The sequence below is a fragment of the Gambusia affinis genome, linkage group LG01 (genome assembly GCF_019740435.1).
Source record: "Gambusia affinis linkage group LG01, SWU_Gaff_1.0, whole genome shotgun sequence".
NCBI classification, from domain to species: Eukaryota; Metazoa; Chordata; class Actinopteri; order Cyprinodontiformes; family Poeciliidae; genus Gambusia; species Gambusia affinis.
This window is the reverse complement of record NC_057868.1, coordinates 21,265,143-21,288,303: the sequence shown is the minus strand read 5'-3', so window position 1 is coordinate 21,288,303 and position 23,161 is coordinate 21,265,143. Positions and strand designations below refer to the sequence as shown.

The following is a 23,161-nucleotide window of genomic DNA, read 5'->3' as shown; positions in this document are numbered from 1 at the left end:
TTTGTGCTCTTGTTAATAGTGCCCATCCTGCGGGCACTGTCTGTAAGGATGGTCATGCTTCATGTAAGGTGATGACGGTGTGACTGTGTAAGATATGGACTGCTTCCCCCTCCTTTTCCAGCTGTGGGGATGGCGACGCCGCGGGTGCTGTGTAACAGCCCTGCTTACCGGAGCCGCGCATTTAAAAAGAAAAAGGAGAGAGGGAGAGGCGGTGGAGATGCAAGCGAAAGGGGGAGGGGAGGAGAGATGGAGGAGAGCGTGATGGTGTGTGTGTGTTTGTGTGTGCCTATGGATGGATGCTACACATTCATACCGCCTCTCTCTCGCTCACTTTCTCTCTCTCTCTTTCTCTCTCTCTCTCTCTCTCTCTCTCTCTCTCTCTCTCACACACACACACACACACGCTGAGAGACAGTGTGTGAGCCAGCCCGCCAGTCAGTGTGAGTGTGTGAGCCATGTTGGATGTGAATGAACAAGAGGAGAGATGCTGCCGCCGTCGCGCCGATCCTAACGCTCACGCCTCCAGCTCCACGGAGCACAGTGGGTAGATGCCAACTCTCCAGGCCGGCAGAGAGACGGGGGAGCCTGGGGGAAGGTGTCGGGCGGTGCTGGCGGTCCTGGAAGTGGCCACCTAGCCGGAGCGGAACGAGGGTGGAGATAAGTAAGGTGGAGACGTGGAGAAGTGGAAGTGGAAGCGCGCACTCTGGAGAGAAAGGTAGAGGATAGTCTGAAGTGGAGAAGGGAGAAAGGAGGGGAGGGATACGGAGAAAGGAAGAGACTAAATGGCTGCACCTATAACGGGCTTCACCCCGCTCCTGCTCTCGTCTCTGGCGCTCCACCTGCTTCTCCTCGGTCCTTTGTTAGCCCTCACCCCGGGGACGGTGAACACAGGAGAGGCTTCAAGCAGAAGGACCCCTGCCCTCAGCTACCGAGTCGCCGGTGAAGTAAACCACCACCACCAGCAGCAGCAGCAGCATCGGTGTGGGGAAGCAGGCGGATTACCGAGGGGCAGCTGGGATCTCCGCTGGAGCAGGTGGACTGTAGTGCGGATACAGAGAGAGGAATGCACCGGAGCGCAGCGCGCAGGAGGGACCCTGGGAGGAGATCAACTGGATGGGGCACGGAAAGAGAGACTGAGAGGATTACAACGCTCTCGGGCTCATTTACTACCAGCTTTTACTCTTCGCCTCCCCAGCATCAGGAGCATCTCTACCTCTGATGGCTTCGGCGCTGCAGAGGGTGTGGAGAGAGGCGAGATGGGGAGAAAGGGCGTTGTTTCACCTCCCGCTTCACCTGCCTTTACCTCTTTGCCGGCTCAAAACGGCAAGAAAAGGGCAGTACAAAGGACTAAAACGTGCGCGCAACGGTGGTCGGCGCCGAGGCCACACCTCGTCCAACGTGGTGCTGACAGAGCCTTTGTGCACGCCTCCGGACCGCGCAGCTCACCCGGAAGTTGCGAGAGGAGAGGGGGAAAGGTGTGCAGAGGGGCTCCTGAGGTGAAGAGACTCTCAGCACCACGGCGTGTCCGCTGTCTAATCCCTAACAAGCAACACATCCTTTCAGCCAACAAGCCTTCACTTGGCTCCTTTACAGCCGCTCCCTCCTGGTGCAATCATCCTATTTCTGGATGCAGTTTACCTCATACTGACGCTTCAGATGACATCTTCAGATGTTACACAGTTTGCATCATTTCAGACTGTGTCAGAGCAACAAAACTGGACTGCATCTGTCAGTTTCCAACTTTTAATCTCTGCAACAATGGCTGCATTTATAAAACCAATCAGCAACCAGTTTGCAGGAAAAGCAGCAGCAAGATGGCTTGGGATGCCAATGGGAACTCAGCTAGTGTGGGGAGGAGGGCTGGTGATTGTTCTTATTTAAGGAGGCACAATGTTATCAATCTAAACAGGAGCAGAGAGAGGGGTGAGGATGGAATGGCTTGGTCAATGACAAGAGGAGGGGCTTTCTTAGATAGTTTCCTTTTTTGTTGTGGGTTTGCAAAACCCAAGCCTGCCAGAATTACAACTGAAGGGAGGGGTGATGGCATGGATGGAAATGATCTCAGAGGAGGAAGGGGGGTTGACCACGTCAACAAACACGTTAACTTGTCTAATTACCCGGATAATGATTTAGTTTTTCCGTCTCCGACACGGGGGAAATCAGTGCCTGCATCCAGGCAGCAGAGCAGTCAAACCCTGGGAGGAAGGAGGGAGGTTACCGGTGGTTGCTTTAGCTGTTTGGGCCGAAAAGAAATGGGGGCGGCTCTCTTTATGACCCCCATGGGAGGCATGGCTCAGATGAATCTCCTCATCCAATTTGCACTCAACAGCATTGCAGAGATGCGAGGCAGACAGGTTTTACCCAACAAAAGAGCCATTACGCCACTCGTTCAGACAGATGTAGATCATTTTTCAGTGAGAGTTAAACAAGCTGAAAAGCTCCATATGTGTGCTCGAAGAGTGAAGGAAACTTCAGAGGCTGAGTCTACCGGTGACTCAGGCCTTTTCTTGCCTGCTAAGTTTCCCGTTACATCTCCTTGTGCTGTGTCTGCCACATCTCACTCTGCTGCTGAAGATAATCCCTTTCTCCCTATGCAGCCTAATCACCCATTAGTAAAGAACGTCTTGTTTTTCTCGCAAGTTAATGTGACAACTCAGCAGGATAAAACCTTGCTTCACTCATCCTCTGCAGAGGAGGTAGTTTCAGCACCAAAAGAAGCTCTACATGTGCTTTTGTGGAGCAAATTCAACACTAACAGCAATAACAACAACGAAAAGAAAGAAAAAAATGAGAGTAATGGTCAGGAATCTGATATTGGAAAATCCTCGTGGCATAGCGAGATGCAACAAGGGGATCTTGGGTGCACTGAAAGTATTTCCAACGACTGCTCAGCTACTGAGCAAGGTGAAAGCACACATATGCAATTAAAATCCGGTGATCAAGAGCCATTAGAGCCCAAAGGTGTCAGACAGTCAGATAGGCAGCAGATGGGGACTGGAGAAGAAAGAGAGAGGAGTGCTGAAAGGGAGGGAGAGAGCTCGGAGGGGTCCGCTGCTGTTGCTGATGCTGTTTGGGGAGGAAAATTACAGGTGGGGGAGGGCGAGACGAGGCTGATGGGAGGCAAGGAACCACGTGCAGAAGAGGAAGAGGAGGTGTGGGAGAAGGAAAGGGTAAAGGGAGTAACAAAGACTGGCCAGAAAGAAAGTGAAGAAAAGAGAGGATTGGGTCGGTATAGGGGCAGCAGCACCTCAACCATCACACAATTTGATCGCAATAGGGGGAAGAGAGAAACCCAAGCAGATGAAAGCCACCAGGGAGCTGAGGGGGATGAGGTCGAGTGGGAGAAAAGACACACTTCAAGGGGAGAGAGGAGCCTGGAACGCCTGATAATAGTGGCAGATGATGATAGCTCTCAGGGAGAAAAGGCAAGGAGGATTTTGATGCCATGGTCTCGTTCCAGACGTGCAGCCAATAGACACCCTCATTTCTCGCTGTATAACTACCAAGTCCAGGTGGCAGAGAACCAGCCACCAGGCACCTCTGTCATTATAATGTCAGCCACAGACCCTGATGGAGGTGATGCAGGCCGGGTGAGCTACACAATGGCCCCACTGATGAATAGTCGATCATCTGACTATTTTCACATCCATCCAGACACAGGCCTCATCACTAGCACTCAGATTCTGGACAGAGAACACATGGATCTACATTACTTCCGGGTCACAGCAACAGATCACGGATCCCCTCGGCTCTCTGGGACCACAATGTTAGCCATTACTGTTTCAGACCGTAACGATCATTCACCTATATTTGAACAGTCAGAGTACAGAGAGACAATTAGGGAGAACGTGGAAGAAGGTTATCCAATTTTACAGTTGAGAGCAACGGATTCAGACTCTCCATCCAATGCCAATATCCGTTACCGTTTTATCGGCGATTCTGCTGCAATAGCACGAGCTGCTTTCGAGATTGACCCACGTTCAGGACTAATTACAACCAGAGGATCTGTGGATAGAGAAACAAATGAACATTACACTCTTCAGGTGGAGGCCAGTGACCAGGGGAAGGATCCAGGTCCACGCTCTGCCACTGTCAAAGTTTATATAACCGTTCTGGATGAAAATGACAATGTACCACAGTTCAGCGAAAAGCGCTACGTGGTGGCAGTGAAGGAGGATGTTCGACCTCACTCTGAGATCCTACGTGTGAGTGCTACAGACAGGGACAAGGACAGCAATGCTGCTGTTCACTATAATATCATCAGTGGTAATAGTCGTGGACAGTTTTCCATTGATAGTGTAACAGGTGAAATTCAGGTGGTGGCACCACTGGACTATGAATCTGAGCGGGAGTATACACTCCGTGTTCGTGCTCAGGACAATGGCCGGCCACCTCTCTCCAACAATACTGGAATTGTGAGTGTGCAAGTGACCGATGTCAATGATAACCCTCCTATCTTTGTATCCACACCATTCCAAGCATCTGTACTTGAGAGTGCCCCAGTTGGTAGTTCAATCCTCCACATCCAGGCTATAGATACAGATTCAGCTGATAATGCTCGGCTGGAGTACAGGCTGACTGGGACTGGCTCAGACACACCCTTTGTCATCAACTCCGCAACAGGCTGGGTCACTGTCAGCTCGATTCTCGACAGGGAGTCTGTGGAACACTATTTCTTCGGTGTGGAGGCCAGAGATTATGGCATGCCACCTCTCTCTGCTACAGCGAGTGTCACCATTACAGTCATGGATGTTAATGACAATCGCCCCGAGTTCCTCCAAAAGGAGTATTATTCCCGCCTGAATGAGGATGCAGCCGTTGGCACCAGTGTAGTGACTGTCACGGCTGTGGATAGAGATGTAAACAGTGCAGTGACTTATCAGATCACAGGCGGAAACACCAGAAACCGTTTTGCTATCAGCACAGCAGGAGGAGCGGGGCTTCTCTCCTTAGCTCTACCACTGGACTATAAACAGGAGCGCCGTTATGTTCTAACTGTCACTGCCTCAGATCGAACACTCCATGACACTTGCCAGGTGCACATAAACATTACTGATGCCAACACGCACCGACCTGTTTTCCAGAGTGCCCATTACTCTGTCAGCGTGAACGAGGACAGGCCACCAGGAAGTACAGTGGTTGTGATTAGCGCTACAGATGACGATGTAGGAGAAAATGCTCGGATCACGTACTTTCTTGAAGACAACATCCCCCAGTTCCGCATTGATCCGGCAACAGGAGCAATCACACTCCAGGCAGAGCTTGACTATGAGGACCAAATGACCTACACTTTAGCTATCACAGCGAAAGACAATGGCATACCACAGAAATCTGACACAACATATGTTGAGGTGAACGTGAATGACGTGAATGACAATGCACCTCAGTTCCTCAGTCCCAGATATCAGGGGACAGTGAGTGAAGATGCTCCCCCCTTCACTAGTGTCCTGCAGATCTCCGCCACTGACCGTGACGCACATGCCAATGGCCGGGTTCAGTACACTTTTCAAAATGGTGAGGATGGAGATGGAGATTTTACCATTGAACCCACTTCTGGCATTGTACGAACTGTTCGCCGTCTGGATCGGGAGAGTGTGCCATTTTACGAGCTCACAGCCTATGCCGTGGATCGTGGGGTGCCCCCTCAAAGAACACCTGTCCACATCCAGGTGACAGTTCTTGATGTAAATGACAACGCTCCTGTCTTCCCTGCTGACGATTTTGAGGTATTGGTTAAGGAAAATAGCGCTGTGGGGTCTGTGGTAGCCCAGATTACTGCCACTGACCCTGATGAGGGTGCTAATGCTCAGATCATGTACCAAATTGTTGAGGGCAATATCCCTGAGATCTTTCAGATGGACATCTTTTCAGGAGAGCTCACCTCACTCATTGATCTTGACTATGAGGCTCGCAATGAATACGTTATTGTAGTCCAGGCCACATCAGCACCTCTAGTGAGCAGGGCTACCATCAGAATCCGTTTGGTGGACCAGAACGACAATCGGCCGACCCTGCAAGACTTTCAAATCATTTTCAACAACTTTGTTTCCAATCGGTCCAACAGTTTCCCCAGTGGGGTGATTGGCAGGGTACCAGCCCATGACCCTGATGTGTCTGACAGGCTGTACTACACCATCGACAGGGGCAATGAGCTTCACCTTCTGCTCCTGAATCACACCAGCGGAGAGATTCGACTGAGCCGAAAACTGGATAACAACAGGCCCCTGGTAGCTCCCATGCTGATCACTGTCACAGGTAAGAGACCGTGAAGGGAAAATGTGGGGCAAATGTGGACTGGAGAGTGTGTGTGTGTGTGTGCGGGTGGGTTTGTGTGTGTCTGTGTGTTAAGCTCATTTTGATGCTCCTAGAGCTTTATTTGGCAAGGAAAATAGTGTGAAGATAAGAACTTAAGCTCTACAAGGTTGGGAGTAAAAGCTGGAGAATGAGAGGGTTGCTTTTTGAGTTTTGAGTTTCTCTTGAAGAAAATGTTTTTATTAAAAGCATGAGCTGGCATTTCTAAAGGCCTCTTGAATGATAAACCAACCGAAAAAATATTGCAACTCCATCCACAATTCAGACAGTAAAGGAAATTTATTTTATTTACTTTTGGATTTTATTTTATTTTATTTTATTTTTTGGAATAGAATAATCTGACACTGAAGCAACTTTAAGAAATTAATTTGAATAAATACTGGTTTTACCAAAAATACATCAAAAGCTGGCCAATGTCTCAAATCTTTTTGTTTATATTACTTTATTTATTTATTTATTTTTTACAGGTTTTTTGTAAAAACAGTAGGACATTTAGATTAATTTGGTTTTAATCTTCCAAAATCTGCAGTGGTTTATTATAAAATAGCTACCTCACTAAAGTTGCAGAAGTACACAAACGTTTAAAACAACTGAAACTGTGGCAGACAGTAAAAGCAACAATTGCCATTCTCCAACAAATTCTCTTCACCAATAGTAATAGTTTATTTTAAACTTTTTTTTACATGGGTGTTAAAATGGTTTTTGTTCTGACCAGAGTAGCTTTTGTGTCGTGTTTGTAGATTCTCTAACAGTAACTTTAGATGCAATATAGAGAGTGAAGAAGGTGTTGTTTTAGCAGGATTTGCATAAAATCATGCAAATTAATAAAGACTGATGGTTATTCTAACTGGAAACACAGTTAATCTCTCTTTGTGAGGCAAGTGAGGATTTTATTTTCTGTGAGCAAAGCTTATTTCTTTAGAAAATATTGCAAATCTTCAATATGTGATCCCAGGTTACAACGATGTGTTGAAAATTTTAACAGGTTTCCGAATTTGTTTCCATTGTTGCATATGATATGAATGCTGTTTAATTTGTTCTTGGATGTCCAATTTTTATGGAGAAATGGATGGAGCTGTGTGTTTATAAGCAGTGATCAATTTCACAGCTCTGCAAACACAATTAATTGATTAGGTCTGAGAAAAGTATGGCCCAAATTGCCTTAACTATTTCATTTGAATAAAGGAACTGTAAAAGCTAAAATAGTAGCAGAAAATGATACAGTTCTACCTGGCAGAGTAAAGTGCTTTTTTTGGTCAGATATCTGTAATTGACTATCATTGGATTTAGTATTGTATGTGTTTGCTGCTTGAATGATACAGTTCAGAAAACGTTGTGAGGGCAACAAACTTTATGACTTCACTTACTTGTAAATCAGTCTTATCAGAGAACAAATATAATTCATGTTTCAGGCTGCTTAAATGTACCACCACCACACAGGACTTTTTTTATATTCAAATATGGTTTTTATTAATGTAAAGCTTTCCTTTGCACTTATTGGGTTTAGCTCTAAGGCTTCACAGATCCTCTGCTGTCAGTGATCAAAGCCTTGGAGACCAAATAAGCTCCAGAAAATTAAAAGGAGAGCAACATTCATGCTTTGAGGATGTGATTGTTTTCTGTTTGCGTTCTGCTCAGCGGAGGAGAGGTTGCATGGGATTGTGTGTGACCTGCTATCCTACTAACACAGTTTAGTTTTTTATTATTATTATTTTAAAAAAGAGCTTCATTTGCTTAGATGTCAGTTGATTAATATTTACTTTGGTGTCATTTTGCATGACTAAACAAGGAAAATACTATGTGAGAGGATGAGAAAGTGGTGGAAAGCATAATGAAAGTGAATGAGAGAGTGAAAAGAATGAGAGAGAATGAAATATGAGTTTTTTGGGATCGTTACATTGGGGTGAGTGACGGTGAACGAGCTTGAGAGAGAGAGTAGATAGTCTTAGTAGATAAGTGAGTGTGTAAATAGGTTTAGTAGACGAGTTACTTCACTAATCATTCAAGTAACAAAGTGAGAGTGAGAAAAGTTGAAGATGGACTGACTTTGTGAAAGCATATGAGTTTATACATAAATTGTAATGATTATGAAGCAGAGCGACGATTAACTCTAAAATGTGTTATAAGCCTTAAAATGAATTCATTCTTTTTAGGACCAGCAATCTCACACTGCATATAAAACAAAACAAAACTTCATTTGTGTTAATCTATTTCAGTCAGAAGAAAAGAAAAAAAAAAGTCAGTATTAAGATATTTTTTAAAAGCAATAGTTTATACATCCCAGTTTGGCAATTGAACAGCACTCAGCCTGCTGCTGTTGTTTCAGAAAGACTTCATAAGGATTTTACTGGATTTCTATTTAAAATTTCCTGGCACTTCAAACCAGAGGACAAAATGTCAACAAACTTGGAGTTTTAAAATCCACTTAAATTAAACTGATGAAGAAGAGGATGGCATAGCACTTCCATCATAGAAATATGAGGAGAAATGAAAAACAATTCTTCCAATTAGACGATGTTGGTTCTATCTTTGTCTCTGTGGTCGACTCAGCTGATAGTCAGGGTCACACGTCTCTTCTACTGTAGTCAGAAAGTGAGAATTAAGAAAAAACCTTCTTAAACAGTTTCTAATTTCACTCTAAGAAGATTTCTGGGCACAAAATTAAATATTCCTCAGGGCAGCAGATATCCTTCCCTTTGCCTATCAGCAGTCATGAGGGGCTTACTCCTCCTTTGCTTCACAACAAACACATGTTTCCAAAAAGATCTCATCCATGCAAAACATATAGTTTTAGTAGACCTTAGCTAACATCTACTGCAGCTCCTCCATGGTAGGGCTTACCATCTTGCTCTCTGAGCTTTTGGTAAGATAGAGATGGGTCTCGATCAAGATGCTTTAGTATGTCTCCATCATTTACCTTTACTTACATTTGTCAACCGTTGCTTCCATCTGCCTCTCCCGGTTTGCGTTCAGGTCAGATGAGCCACATGTCGATCCATTTCCATTTTTGGCCTGTTTCTCCTCCTCTATGAAGCAATTACACCCTCCCTCGTCCTTTCCTATTCCTCCTCTCCTTCTCCGCCGCTGCAGGATGTGACAGTTATGAGATTATAATGAAACAACAGTCAGAGCAAAGCTGTCACTTTCATTGTTTGCTGTGTGTTATCTGTGTCGCCATGTCGGCTCCCAGCTCACGACTCACTTCCTCTTGCCTTTTTCTGTCTTTCATTGCATTTGAAGAGCTAAGTTTTTCTGTTTTATCTTTTCTATTAGTCCCTCTTTCCTGTCTTTTTTTTGGTCATGTGCCTTGACTTTCGGCATTGTGCTCCCTACGTTTTAGTCTTATTTTCATCCCACTTAGGATACTTTTTACACTGGAGCGCAGAAGAAGGGCCCCTGGCTGCAGCTTACTTCTGTGAACAACACTGCAAGAGAATGATGCAGAAATGTGAAAATGGAACACGTTTTGAGCAATTTTGTTATTTCAAGAGCAGAAAAGGAAAATGTACTTGAAGCAAAGTTAGTGATCACTGCACATGTGAGTGTTTGTAAAGCATGTTCCTGTCAGATTTTGCTCGTTCCACTGAATAACACATTTTGGACCTAATAGAAAAACCGTGGTGGAAAGCCAGAGGTGCTTCATCCTCTTCATCATTCATTCTTGCCCAATATCAATGCTTAATTGTTCTGTCTGTGATAAATTCCCTGCACAGAATCAAAATACACCAGCATTTTACTCTTCATTTAACACAGTTCTTCTCTCCCACCACCTGCCCCCCAAAATACCAGAGTTGTCTTTTATCAATTTGCATGGCTTGTTTTACACTGACTTTATATTTCTTTACATTTTCAAACTTGTAATTTAATTGTAAAATTGGATAAGATTCTGAAAAGTTATAATTTTTTGTGTCCACATCACCATCCTAGTGTCTGCTGAATGCCATCAAAGATTTGTTTTTCAGTGGAACAAGGTTTAATCTTCCTTCTTTTAATCAAACTTCTAATTCATCTGTTTTCACTATAATCTTAAATTAAATGCCTATTTCTCTGATCACAGTATTAATTAGATTAGCAGCTACTTTATAACACACTCCTCCTGCTGTTTGACAGACATCAGTTATTTTAGTTTTTTAAACTCACACAGGCTTAATCCATGTCTGCTGGTTCGTGTAATAAGATTTGGAAAATTTGGAAAATGTAGAGAATTGCATTACTGCAATTTTATGAGCATTACTAAGGGCAACAAAAAACTCACCTATTTTCTCTTTCTCTCTGAGTTTTTGCCTGTTTAATCCCTCTCTCCTCTGATTATCCCCCTCTCCCTCAGCCTCTGCCTGTAATCCTCTCATACAGTAACTCTCGCTGGCTGTTTTCTTAAACTACATTGTCTTTCGAAACCCCTGCTCCTTCCACTCTATCTCCTCACAACATTTCTCTGCTTCTTTTTCTTCTATTTTATTCCTTACAACACTTCCTCCCTGCGTGTGTCTGCGTTGTGTACTGTGTAGTGCTTTCCGTGTTATTTGCAGACATGGGGATGCTTTATTTATTTGTGTTTCTGAGCAGTGTTTTCCTGTAGCAGATAGATTTTTTTTTCTGTGTGTGTGTGTGTGTATAGGTTTTTGTGCATCACTTGCGTTTGTGTATTCTCAGGTGGCTCTGGATCGCACTTGAGGGTGCATTCATATCTTTTCTATGAATAATATCTGCACACGCCAGAGTGCTGGGACTGCTTTCCTCCCATTTTTGCCCTTCGTGCTTTTCTCAAGTGCTTCCCTTTGCTCTTTCCTCCCTCTGTTTCTCTCTTTGCCCGTGTTGTCTGTCCACTTTCTTTCTCTAAATCTCTTTTTTGTTCTCTTTGTGACCGTTGGTGTCTGACTATTGATTCTGAGGGGATTCCTTGTATTTGTTGTGCAAAGAGCCATGGTTTATGCCCACAAAAACACACATGTGAAGCTGGCTTTAGGGTTGAGGCCATAATGAGATCACTTGGCACCCCAAAGAACAGCTGCTCAAGGTGTCCTTGAGCAAAGTAACCCTCACCAACTCCAGTGGCCAGCAGCAGAGTCTGTAGCTGGTTGTACTGGCAAACTCCCAGTAGTGGCTGTAGTTAGCCATCCGAATGTAGAGCAGAGCTTTGCTGGGAGAAGAAACTTGTGCCTAAGAAGACGTCTCTGGGTGAAGGAAGGTTAAGGCAAAGTCGGTGTGGCGTAAACATGTCTGGAAGACGTTTTCAGTCAGCATTTGTCTGAGAAGACATTTAGACAAGAGACAAACGTCAGTGTCTGTCCAGACACATTTTCTTCTTCAGTTTGACAGGCAAGTTGCTCAATTAAATGCTTAAAATAAGTACGTGCAGCAATTTGTCTGGTTTAATTTTCATGGGAGTGATGCGTTTGAGGGCCAGATGGAGGGAAAAAACCCCACCGACAAACAGGCTGATTCTCTGGAGCTTTACTCCGACTTTTCACACATTTACGTTAAGCAGTCAGGGTTTTCCAATACTTTTGGTAACACAAAGTGAAGGCGAAGAGGAATGGGAATGTCTTAGGGGAACGCTTTAAACCAGCAGCTAAAAAATTATTCACCATCTGTGAACATTTCCACTCTTTGCCACATTACATCTACAAACCTCAATGAATTTTATTCGATTGACTAACACGAAGTGAGTGCAAAGTGGAAGAATAGAATATAAATTATGCCCATTATGGTCCCACATAAGAATAAAACTCCTTTCATCTGCAACCTCCCTACTTTATAGTTGAGAGGATGTGTTCAGGTGGCTGTCTAATGTTGGTTTGCAACAGTAGTATGTATGTAGCGCAAAACATTCAATTTTGGCTTCATCTGTTGAGAATACCTTCTGCAACAACATTGCTCCTCTGGAGACTTTTTGGTAAAAATCAGATTTGTGGAGTTCACTGTCAGCAGATCTTCCTACCTGAGCTACAGATCTCCACAGCCAGTTAAATACTCAGCAGTGCCTGTTGTGACGTGACAAAATGACAAATGAAATTAAATCAAAGTGCAAGAGGTGCAAATACTTGTACTTGTAATATTTGCTTTGATGAATTTCATTATGTTTACATCCCTGTCAATCTCAATCGTCTTAACAAGCATATAAAATAATGTACGCTGAAGTTTGCTGCTGGCAAGTTTTATGTAACATACGCAGGAAAATTAATATTGCATCCATTTCCATGCCGGGAATTAGCAAAAAAAAAAAAAAAAACAGATGATGTAACCAAAGCCATTAATGGTGTATGTGCCTGCATAAAAAAATCAAACAACAACAACAACAAAAAAAACGGTTGAGTTATAAGCCATTTTCTGTAATGATTACAAGTTAATAAATACATATTAGTGATTTGGTTAGACTCACTTGATGCTAATATAAATATAAATGTAATTGTGAAACATTCAGCCATGAACCATGAGCTAAGAAATAAATTTAATTTTAGATGTGACCAGATTCGCCTGTTAATGTCTGTCATCACATTAACTGGCTAAATAAGCTGCATAGTTTATGTGTTTTAGTCACACTCACTTTGACGTATAAAAGACAAACCAGTGCACAGAGCCATATGCTTCCATTTTCTTCACATTATTTCCATCAAAGCCTTCACACTCCTAGGAAGTATGCATGTGAATCACATGCACACTTCTGATGTACTGATGCTGTATTTTTGTACTTTTTTTTAGTTTTTTGACGTTGACTTCTCTGTCCAAATTTGCAGCACAAACGTTGCCTGAGCTTGAAGGCGTGTGTTGAAGAGTTGGCATTCTGTCAACCATCCGGCACTTACTGGAAAAATGGATTATGCAACTATTTTTCTACTCAGCTCAAGTTTAAAGGTGCTTTTTTTTTCCCTCCTGCTATTTGCCAGGTAGTCCAAGAGCTCAGATGGTGAGCACATTATGTAGTATTTTCAAGCCTGGACACAGATCAGTGCACAGGAAATTCACTTACAATACATATAGGTCAACGCTCTGAAGTTAACCACTGTCTTCTGGGTGAGCACGCTGACGGTTCTTGTCTAATGTGGGTCAGTTGAGAGAGGTCAGGTCCCAAGTGAATATGCTTTTATTCTTGATTAAGTCCATCTGAGAAGGCAATGGGTTTTTGCTGTCTTTCTCTTTTAAAACAAGACAAGCAAAACAAGGAGAGATTAAAGTTGCAGTGGCTCCCGAGGCGGAGCAGGTTGTTCTCTCATCAATATGTCAACGGTTTGATCTCCAACTTCTCCAATCCAAGTGCCTTGTTCGAGAACACTGAGTCCACCGGCCTCTGATGGATCAGTGAGGAAAAGGAGTGTTGTACATCGGATAAAAATGTCCAGCTGGATGGATGAAGCTTTCAATGTAAAGACCTTTTAGTGGCCAATAACACGATAACCTCAATTTACATCACTCTCCTTTTTGCCTCCTGCAGTTGATGCTATGGATAAGAACCGTAATTCCTTTTCTCCTGGCCATCCAAGACTTTTAGTGATCTATTATATTTCAGTGTTCTGCTGCAACAGTGGTGTCGTTTAAAAACACAACAAATAGAGAAGACAAGACTCTCAAAGTTGCATTTGGGTGAAAACATTTTAATGTTTTGACTCACGGAAAGGTTCTTCATCCTCCGAAGTAAAAGCAGCACAGATTTTACTAGAAAAGTTCAGAATTGTGAGCTCTTCACCGTCATCGCAAACAGAAACCAAACTAAACATCTGAAGCATAAATACTTTTCAAATACTGAGCAACAGTCTTTTAGTCATAGTCACAAAATCACAAAACAGAACATGGACTCGTATCATTACTTCGACTATATTCTGGAAATAAAATTTCAACTTTATCCTCTGATGGAATAGACTAAAAAAAAAATAATTACAATAAAACCTGCACAATTTCTGCACTCATTTGTAGATATCCTTGTGTGTGAGACCAGCTAGTCGTTGTGCAACTGTGACACAAAGACTAGATATCTTTGTATCATGAGAAAACCTGCGACACAGGCGAGTTTTCACATTGACCTAAATTTGCAGCTTTATTTTATTTTTTTATATCTTCATATCTTTTAAGCTTGTTGCTTTCATTGCATTTCCCCAACAGCTGACACACAGACCTCCGCTTCAGAATGTTTTAGAAATGTGTAGGACCGTTTCTGACACAGAATATAGGATTAGCCTGTAGCACCGCTAATCTAATTTCATGCTATGTCGTTTAACCAGCTGCAGGCCAAAGATGCTGTTGTTTTGGGTCATGTATGTTACCCCGTCACGTGTGTAATTGCTTGACATTACACTGGCACTGAAAGTAAAGTGGGCTGTCTGTCTAGTCGACAAATATGGTAAAAAATGTTTGTTTCCCCAACTTGTAGGATTTTCCCCCTACGTTGTCATCAGGAGGCTTTAATCGTTATCTTCAGGGAGCTGCCCTGCACAAAAAAAAAAAAGAGGTTTCCTTGATGAGCGTCTTTCTTTCCAAAGTGATTTGAGTGACAGAATAATTCCTGGGAAGTTGAGATAAATGTAGCAGCTTTATACAGCAGGGGGCATGCTGTGGCGGCGAACGGATGAACATTCTGACAGGAATAGTTTCCATACAGTTCAAGCGTAACAAATTCACGCTCCCCGCTGAGAGCTTTGCAGCCAGGCTGGGGAAGCTCTGCTGCTGAAAGCTGCTCCTCACACCTTTTAGGTCCAACTCACATGAAAAAGCGTCCACACATAACAGGAAAATTACTACCTTTTTTTTTTGTTGTTGTTCATTCTGGAGACATACTTAAATCATTAGAGAAAAGGAGTAGGCTTTTATAACAATGAAGTGAACTCAAATGTTTCTCATAAATCATTACCATATAGTCGGGGAGGCAAAATTGTTTCTGTGCTCCGGTACTTTATCTTGACATTTATCTCCCGTTTGTTTCTCATTAGCAGCTTTTCAAATACATGGTCGGGTGAGTTTTTAAAATACCACAGAAGATTGAGTTTAGATAAGGAAAGTGTCAAAAAATGAAAATAGATGCTTACAGTCAGAGGCTTTTAGAGACCAAAGAGTAAATTGTGGAGTGGAGAAAAGTAATCCATGAGTTTATTAGCAACAGTTGTGTCTGTCCACATTTAAGACGATTCTGTATCAGCGAGTGCAGAAATTATCATGCTACTGAAACGATGAAGCACTGTCACAAAACTGGCACTGTTATTAATGAAAAACTATCACATTAGCCTTATAATTTTAGTATTTTATTGTATAAAAGCAAGACTGCAGCAGTGGGAAAGAAAACACTCATGCCCCCTATGTTTACCGCTTCAGTGGCATTGAAGATTTTGTTTTCCTTTTCTGTGTTTTCTTGTAAAGCTAAAAATTATTTGCCGTTATTTTCCATTATTAATTATAATTGTAAAGTTTTGAACAGTTTGTCCCCCTTCATTCGGACGATACTAAAGAAAAAAAACAAATGCAACCAAATGTTTTCAGGAAGTCTCTAGCCAGTAAACACAGTCAGTCTGTGTGTAGTAAAAACTCAGTGTTTACAGCTGCTCTGTGACGGCAAAAGAGAGTTTTTGAGAACATACAAAAACCATGTTGGACACATGAAACATGCTGAATAAGATGTTCAGGTCAGATCAAAATGAAACGTCATAGCTTACACTAAAAACACCATATGTGGAAAACCAAAACTGTAATTCATCCTCAATTCCCAAGGTGAAGCATGGTGGTGGCAGCATTATTCTTTGGGTCTGCTTTTGTTCAGCAGGAAAGAAAAATACAGCAATAAACTTGTTCACAAATAAGCGACCATAGCTGCAATCTAATGACTTAGATTTTCAAGTTTAACAATGGCCTAGTCAAAGGCCAAGCCTAAATCCAGTTAAAAATTAGTTGCAGGACTTGAAAATTGAGGTTAATAGATAGACTCTGATTAATCCAGCTGCACTTGATAAATTTTGCAAATATTTCTGTTTTGGTATACACAGCTAATAGTGGAGTACTGCAAGAGAGTCGGAACTGCAATTAAAATTAAAAGTTTACCAAAACATTTGCACTGAAGGCACTGAATATTTAACACGGTGATAATAAGAGTAATGGAAACTTGTATTCCACCTAAAAAGTTGTTGTTGAAGCTGCACATCTCAGAGAATGGCATGCAGACAGAGGCAGGTGCAGGTGTGAGGAGGACGGCTGCAGCTGCTGCACACGCTCAGTGGAGAGGTCACTGCAGGTCACTGCAGGTCACTGCAGAACAATAAACATCGGGATTTGTCTGAAAGTGACTCAAACTGGAAACCTGAGAAGATTCAGTGACTTTTGAGTGTAACTCATTGGACAGTTGACCCACAATTTAGTGTAGACTTAAATTGAATTATAAACCATAAATCAGGCTGCTGTTGTTTGTAGCTTTTCTCATTTTCATTTTCATAAGAATGCATAAATTAGACTCCATAGATCCCATGGGTGGAAAGACTTTGGCAAATCAAACAGAATCCGCAAACAAACAGAAATCCGCTGCCAGGCCAATGCCTGGGTGTTGTTGTAATGATGCATAATGCACTTTTGATTCCTGTGTTTTTCTGCAGGCTTTAATACATGGTTTCTCTCTCTTTCTCTTCAGACTTGCCTTAACTGAAGTGCTTCTTTATTTTGACTCTTCACACTTTCACACTGTCTTTAGGAGGGAAGTCATTTTCCCCCCCTTTGGGGCGTGTGCGCTTCAAGCAGCCGTCTCTGAGCTCCATTAACAGCCTCGTTCAGAAGTGGCTGCATTTGTTCAGCAGCAGCAGCAGCAGCCATTTATTTGACAGAGCCGAGGGCAGCTGGGAACACCGGCGGATTTGTTACACAGAGTTTTGAAAATTCTCCCCTGCGCTGCCTTTTGTTGGGACTTCTCGGGAAGACCCAACAAAAGCAAAAGTGATAACACAGTGTGAAATGGGATTTAAAACCATGTGATTGTGAGTTCACAGCCTGTGAAGTAACGGGTTGAGGGCGCTCAGACAGAGTCTGGAACGTCTGAGGGTAAACCAGCGTAGCTTTTGTTCACTGTAAATCCGATTGTTCTCTTTTTATTTATTTATTTAATTCCTGGGTTCTGCATGCAAGCTGCACTATCTTCCCGTTTGGTTTATTTCCTTTTAATCCGCCCTCATTATCGTTTTAGGAGCACAAACCGCTCCAGTCAGATCCTTTGCTTTTCAGCAGTGTTAATGTCATGAGTGAAGCGTTGCTGAAGCATGGAGGGATTTGAACTTCTAACCCTGGCAGTGTGAGTCTTCACCATGACTGATAAAGAAGAAACGGATTAATGACACTGTAGGCACAACAGTTCCTTTACATCATTTGAGTCCAGAGATTAAGTATCCAACATGACCTCAAAAAAGGTTTTTTGACCTGCAGTTTGAAAATAGGGGATATTTAAAATCTGTCACGGTTGCATTTTGCAGCCAAATAGTTACATTTTGGTCTCCTCTGATGAGAGCATGTTCTTCTTTGCTGTGTGACTTGTGGAAATGTGCAAACTGGAATTTGTTTTGCTTTTTTTGAACACTGATTTTCTTCTTGCCATTCCTCCGTAAAGACCAGATTTGTGAGACGAACGATTGAAACAGATGGTCTTGTTAACAGATTCTCCCACCTGAGTTGTGGCTCCCAGCAGCTGCTCCAGAGTAGGTCGGTTTTCTGCGTTGCCACAGTTTTCTAAAGTTTGATGGTTTGAACAGTGCTTTCAGAGCTTTTCAAAGCCTGGCAGGATGTTTCGTAAAGTAACCATGCATGCTTCAGTCTACTCCGTGAATTTATCTCTCACCAGTCTGCTGTGTTCCTTGCTCTCAGATGTTCTCTAAGAAATCTTCTGACGCCTTCACAGAACATCATCACCCATAGATGAAATTACATCTTGTTACTAATTATGTGATATTTGAAGGCAAATGTTTGCACTTTGTTTTATCTAGAGCTGCCAGGGAGCTGAATGCAAATGTCTGCCACATGTTTCTGATTTCTGTTAGTAGGTTAAATATGAAAATCCTTTGTCATTTTGCGTCCGCTTCACAGTAATGTTCTTCTTCTTTTTGGTCGTGAAATTTGTGGGTGCCACAGAACAAAATGTGAAAAAGTTCATATTTTTGACCCTACTGCAAGGTCAAGTTCAGAGCATAAGCTTTAAGTTGTCTTCAAACCGTAAAATATCTGATTTAAATATTGAAAGCCTTTTGAAATCACAAATCAGCTAACTGGCATATCTGAATTTGTCCCTCTTCCTGCCGTAGGGGAAAATGCCAGGGCTCTTGTTAATGACCCCTCGCTCTGACGTATGTTGACCATTTTTGAAATATTTCTGAGGCTGTTTCCTGCCTTTCTGCTGAATGCTTCTTAATATACTATTTCCGTTCAGATTTCCTGGCAGCAGGCTCAGGATGTTCTGACATTCAAGAAGCTTTGAGTGTGTTATTAGTCAGGCTACCTGCCGCAGAGAGATAGCACTGAACTCCCTCAACCCTTTGAAACGGTGGGACTGCTCTCCCCACAAAGCGTCTCAGGGAGCCGAAGCGCCGATCGGAGGTCAGCCTCACTTTCATGGCTCGTGCATCGGCTGAACCTCTGCGTTGGTTCTAAATCAGTGTGGTTATTCTTAGAGTTTCTATGCATGCCAACCCCCCGACTCTTCTCCTCCTTTGAAGTGTGGACACATGCCGGGGAAAACGCCAGAAGGAAACCCATAGGAGCAGTAAAAGCTTCCAAAAGTGTCTCAAAGTTGTTATTGGCGAAAAGCTTTGTTTTCCCCTCGGTGCAAAAGATGTCAGAGTAACCTTCCATTTGTTCGGTTTTCAATTTGGGGGTTATTAATGTTTCATTGTTTTTATGCACACTGAAGTGAATAGGTATGGAGGCTGTCGGATGCATTAGTTATAACTTTCTGGCTTCAGGGGAGGATTACGTCTCCTCACCTCTCACCTAAAGCAATCCACATTTCACACAGTCTTTATTTTACTCTGAGGTAGATCTGAGAGAGTGTGGGCGAATATTAAAGGAAGAGTTGGCAATTTAAAGAGACATGTTAGGAACTGATGAAAAATGAAAAATGCATATTTGCTTTTATGTCTTTTTAGTCAGTTTCAGTATTGATCCTTTAGATTCAATTTGTCACCAACTCAGAGGTTGGATATATATGTGCAGCTGCAAAATACTAAAATGACCTTCCTTTAAATTGTGAATGAAAATGTGCAACAGTTTTGTAAAATCTGGATTGGGATGTATCTTTTCTGGACAATAGCAGAAAAATATGACTTTTTACATATGGTGTTGGAAACTGATGATAATAGGAAATATGATGCTATAATTGACAACATTCAAGTCGCAGCAACGTGATGATAGACCATGTGTGCTTTCAGAGCATGTAAGTAGGATGACTGTGCTAAACAAGCGAATCTTACCACATCATTTTCTTGAGCGGCTTTCTTAATGTACTTATGGGGAATTTCTCACATGTCCAGCTCAGCTGTGTCAGAGTCCTCACGCAGCCTGTCCAAATGTATTCAGTGCTTTAAGTAAAGCAAAGGTTTTTGTAAAGTCTTCTGCTGATCAACATTTGTACACACAGCCTTACTAAACCTGAGCTGATCTGCATTGTCAAAGCAAGTGTCTTTTTTCAGTGGAACGTTATCCATCTATTCTCCTGCAACAATCCTGAATACAAAAACAGTGTTTACGTGAAGCCCTTTCACACAGGAGAATATTAAAAAAGAGGTTTTAACATGTAGCAGTAAAACATTCACATTATGTGCTGCCTAATCAAAGCCCCCAGCAAAACAAATGTACAAAGAAAGCAAATTAAAGTCGGTGATGCTCCATATTCCTTAAAAACAAGTCATACTTTATTCATTATTACGATTTCACAACAATACATACAATAAAAATTCATGCTACAGGGTGGAAATAAATACCCTGAAGGTGCAGGAAGCAAAACTAAACTTTTAATATTTTTATCCACTGGGTGAGTTTGGATGAAAAGTTAATATTAATAATATAATAGACATGTGGACTATTTGGGTAACTAAATATTTACTACCTTTACCTTTACAGTGCACAGTCATTACATGTTTAAACAGAAGCTTGATAATTGGTGGTCCACTTTAACCCTCATCCATGCTGGGAACTTTTATGCTATCATAGAAGTAAAGAAAACATGTAGATAACGGACTGAAAGGACCTTAGGCACAAAGTGTGAAGCATAAAGTGCTGAGGAAAACCTTTTAGGGTTATGCGAGACAAATTCCCCTTTGGCAACGAATATCATAAGATCTCGTAGCACAAAACCTTGTAACAGCCCTGTGGTGGTTTTACTCCTCATTCTCAGACCTCCAAACTGGTTTGTGTGAAAGTTCCTGTGCTAATGTCAGCTGCTCAGATTAGCTTTACTGCAGCTAAAAAGAAAGCTGTGAAAATAACTTAAAAGCAGACAGAAAGACAGGAACTGTACTCAACAAATGTCTAAAAGCTCAAAAAAATGTAATCACACAACATGAGTTTTCAAACAGATTTTTATTTGATCACAGGAAATTGAAGAATGGAATAGATAGATTCGGCCGACAATGCTCCCGTCTTTTTTGAGCTGATATTTTGTGTCCTTGGTGAATAAACGCAGTCAAACGTGGTACGTATGCCATGCCAGCAGGTGGCGATCAATTCTACACTAACAACACCAAAACTGTAAAAACCACAATAACCTCAGCAGGGTCAGGCAATCCAAAGCTAAATATTCTCCCTCACCCTGTTTGGCCTGTTTTTCACTTCTTACAGCTCATACGCATTTAGCATTCATTAGAAATCGAGTCTGTACAAAGTGAGATGGATGTCAGGTTGGAGGGAGAAACATTAAAATGGTGCAAAATAGGCCTCCAGGTCAAAGTTTTGAATTGTCTCCTTAGATCCTGATGTCACTTGTGCACCACAAAAAAAATGATTAAAAAAAATGTTTTCCTCACAGGGAAAACTCAATTTGCATGTTTACAGCAGCTGGAAATGTTGAAGAAAATGTCTGTTTTGCTCAATATCTGGTAGAGTGAAGAGCACCTAACTATAACATCTCATGTTATAGTTACCAGATGGCTCTGGTAATCACTAATTAATTACTAATCATGACTAGGTGAGACGTGGAAGTAAAGCAAAGAACAAACTTCACACAGTAATGGTTCTGACAGGCTGAAAAAGGGTTAGCAAAACTAAAATCAATCCAATAAACAAAATTAAAAAAAAATCCAAAGATGAGACTCTTACTGAGATTTTGCGTGAAACAGATGGACATCTGGTTTACAGTCAGAGGCTAGAGTTGTAGCTTGAGGGCATAAAATGCTCTGAAGTCTGATAAAATCTCCCTGAATTTAGAAGCCACCATCCAGTCGTCCGTCGTCTGAACCCGTTTATCCTTGCAGAGTCGCGGCGGTGATGAGGGGAGCTGGTCCATTGGGCCGGAGGCAGGGTACACCCTGGACAAATGAACAGTCCATCGACAACACAGAGCAACCAACTGTGCAGACACGCACTGACGCAATAGAGCAATTTCAAGAGATCAACTAACATGAGAAAATAGGAGAATACCCTAGCTCTTTTAGAAAGAAACCATGTTGGGATTGGACTGCATTGCTGCTTGGGAACAGTGATAACAACTGCATCACAATACCGTCCTGGAACCCACAAGGAGACCTGATGCTGATTCCTTTAAAGGGCGTTTTACGTTTTGATCCATTTGTATGATTTGTTGATTTGTCAAAATTTGCTGCTTGAACGCCTCACGTTTCTGCTGCGAGCCTCTGAAAGAGGATTCCTGTGAGGCTGTGACTCAGATGAACATTTCCTCCTTGTCTGGCAGTGGGATTGCTTTTTATGTTTGTCTGAAAACAAGCACAGGGACTACAGGAGGCTATCATGCTTACTGTGCATAAAACAGCTTGGCAAAATAAAAATAAACAAAAAAACATCAAGCTCCTGGAGAGTCTGTGGAAAGAATATTTTTTTGTTTTTTTGTGAAAAGCTTCACTGAAAATATCACATTTTTGTTGAAATCGAAAACCAAGTTTTTATTTTGAGTCATAAACTGAAGCAAAAACATAAAATAAACTAAATCTGGTAATGTTTTTGAGTGCTTGCTGCAAAGAATATTATACAGTTTTGCCTGTCTGCTTTTTATGGTATAACATTGGGAGTCTAACAACATGATATCAGCTTTCATCATTTAATCAAGAGATCTGTGTGGTAACAAGCCTGCATTCAGCTGCTTTACAGATGAGCCGTCATAGCTTGTTAGCTCCGGTTTTAAAATGGCATTACCTGAATAAAAGTGATGCACCTCTCGTAGGAACTCAATCATATGATGTAAAACCTGAGTTTAGTAACCATTTCCAGGCTGAACTGTGCTTTTAAACATGTCCCAGGAGCACTTCCTCTCCCCGCTGCTGGGCAACTTCCTGGAGGGTGTGTCCGCCGTCCTCTCTGTGCCCGTCGAGGACGTTTTCATCTTCAACATCCAGCCGGACTTGGACGCGACACCGGGACGCATCCTGAACGTCAGCTTCTCCGCAGCGTTGCCGGGCGGCCATTTCTTCCCGTCCGAGACGCTGGAGGAGCAGCTGTATTTGAACAGGCCCAGGCTGACGTCGCTGACGCAGATGGAGGTTTGTTTACATTAAGACACAACACAGAGATGCTCGTGCATAGCCAACAGGCAAGTAGCTGCTTCACTTAGTCCTGTGTCCTTATTCAACTCGAAATGCCATGGTGTAGCCATTTGTACATTTTACTGAACAACAAATTTATATTTTTATTTTGAACAATGCTTAGTGTCTTACTTGAGCATGATTTAAAAAAAATT

The 23,161-nt window shown here is 42.3% G+C and overlaps 1 protein-coding gene across 1 annotated transcript in view; it reads left to right on the top strand.

Annotated features, from left to right (window-relative positions):
- Positions 1-410: 410 nt before the first annotated feature.
- celsr3 (cadherin, EGF LAG seven-pass G-type receptor 3) overlaps positions 411-23,161 on the top strand; it is a 105,298-nt gene continuing 82,547 nt past the window's right edge. Inside the window, 2 exon segments of the mRNA XM_044142065.1 lie at positions 411-6,255; positions 22,717-22,964. Of these exon segments, the coding sequence (XP_043998000.1) occupies positions 783-6,255; positions 22,717-22,964 (5,721 nt within the window). The 5' untranslated portion in view covers positions 411-782.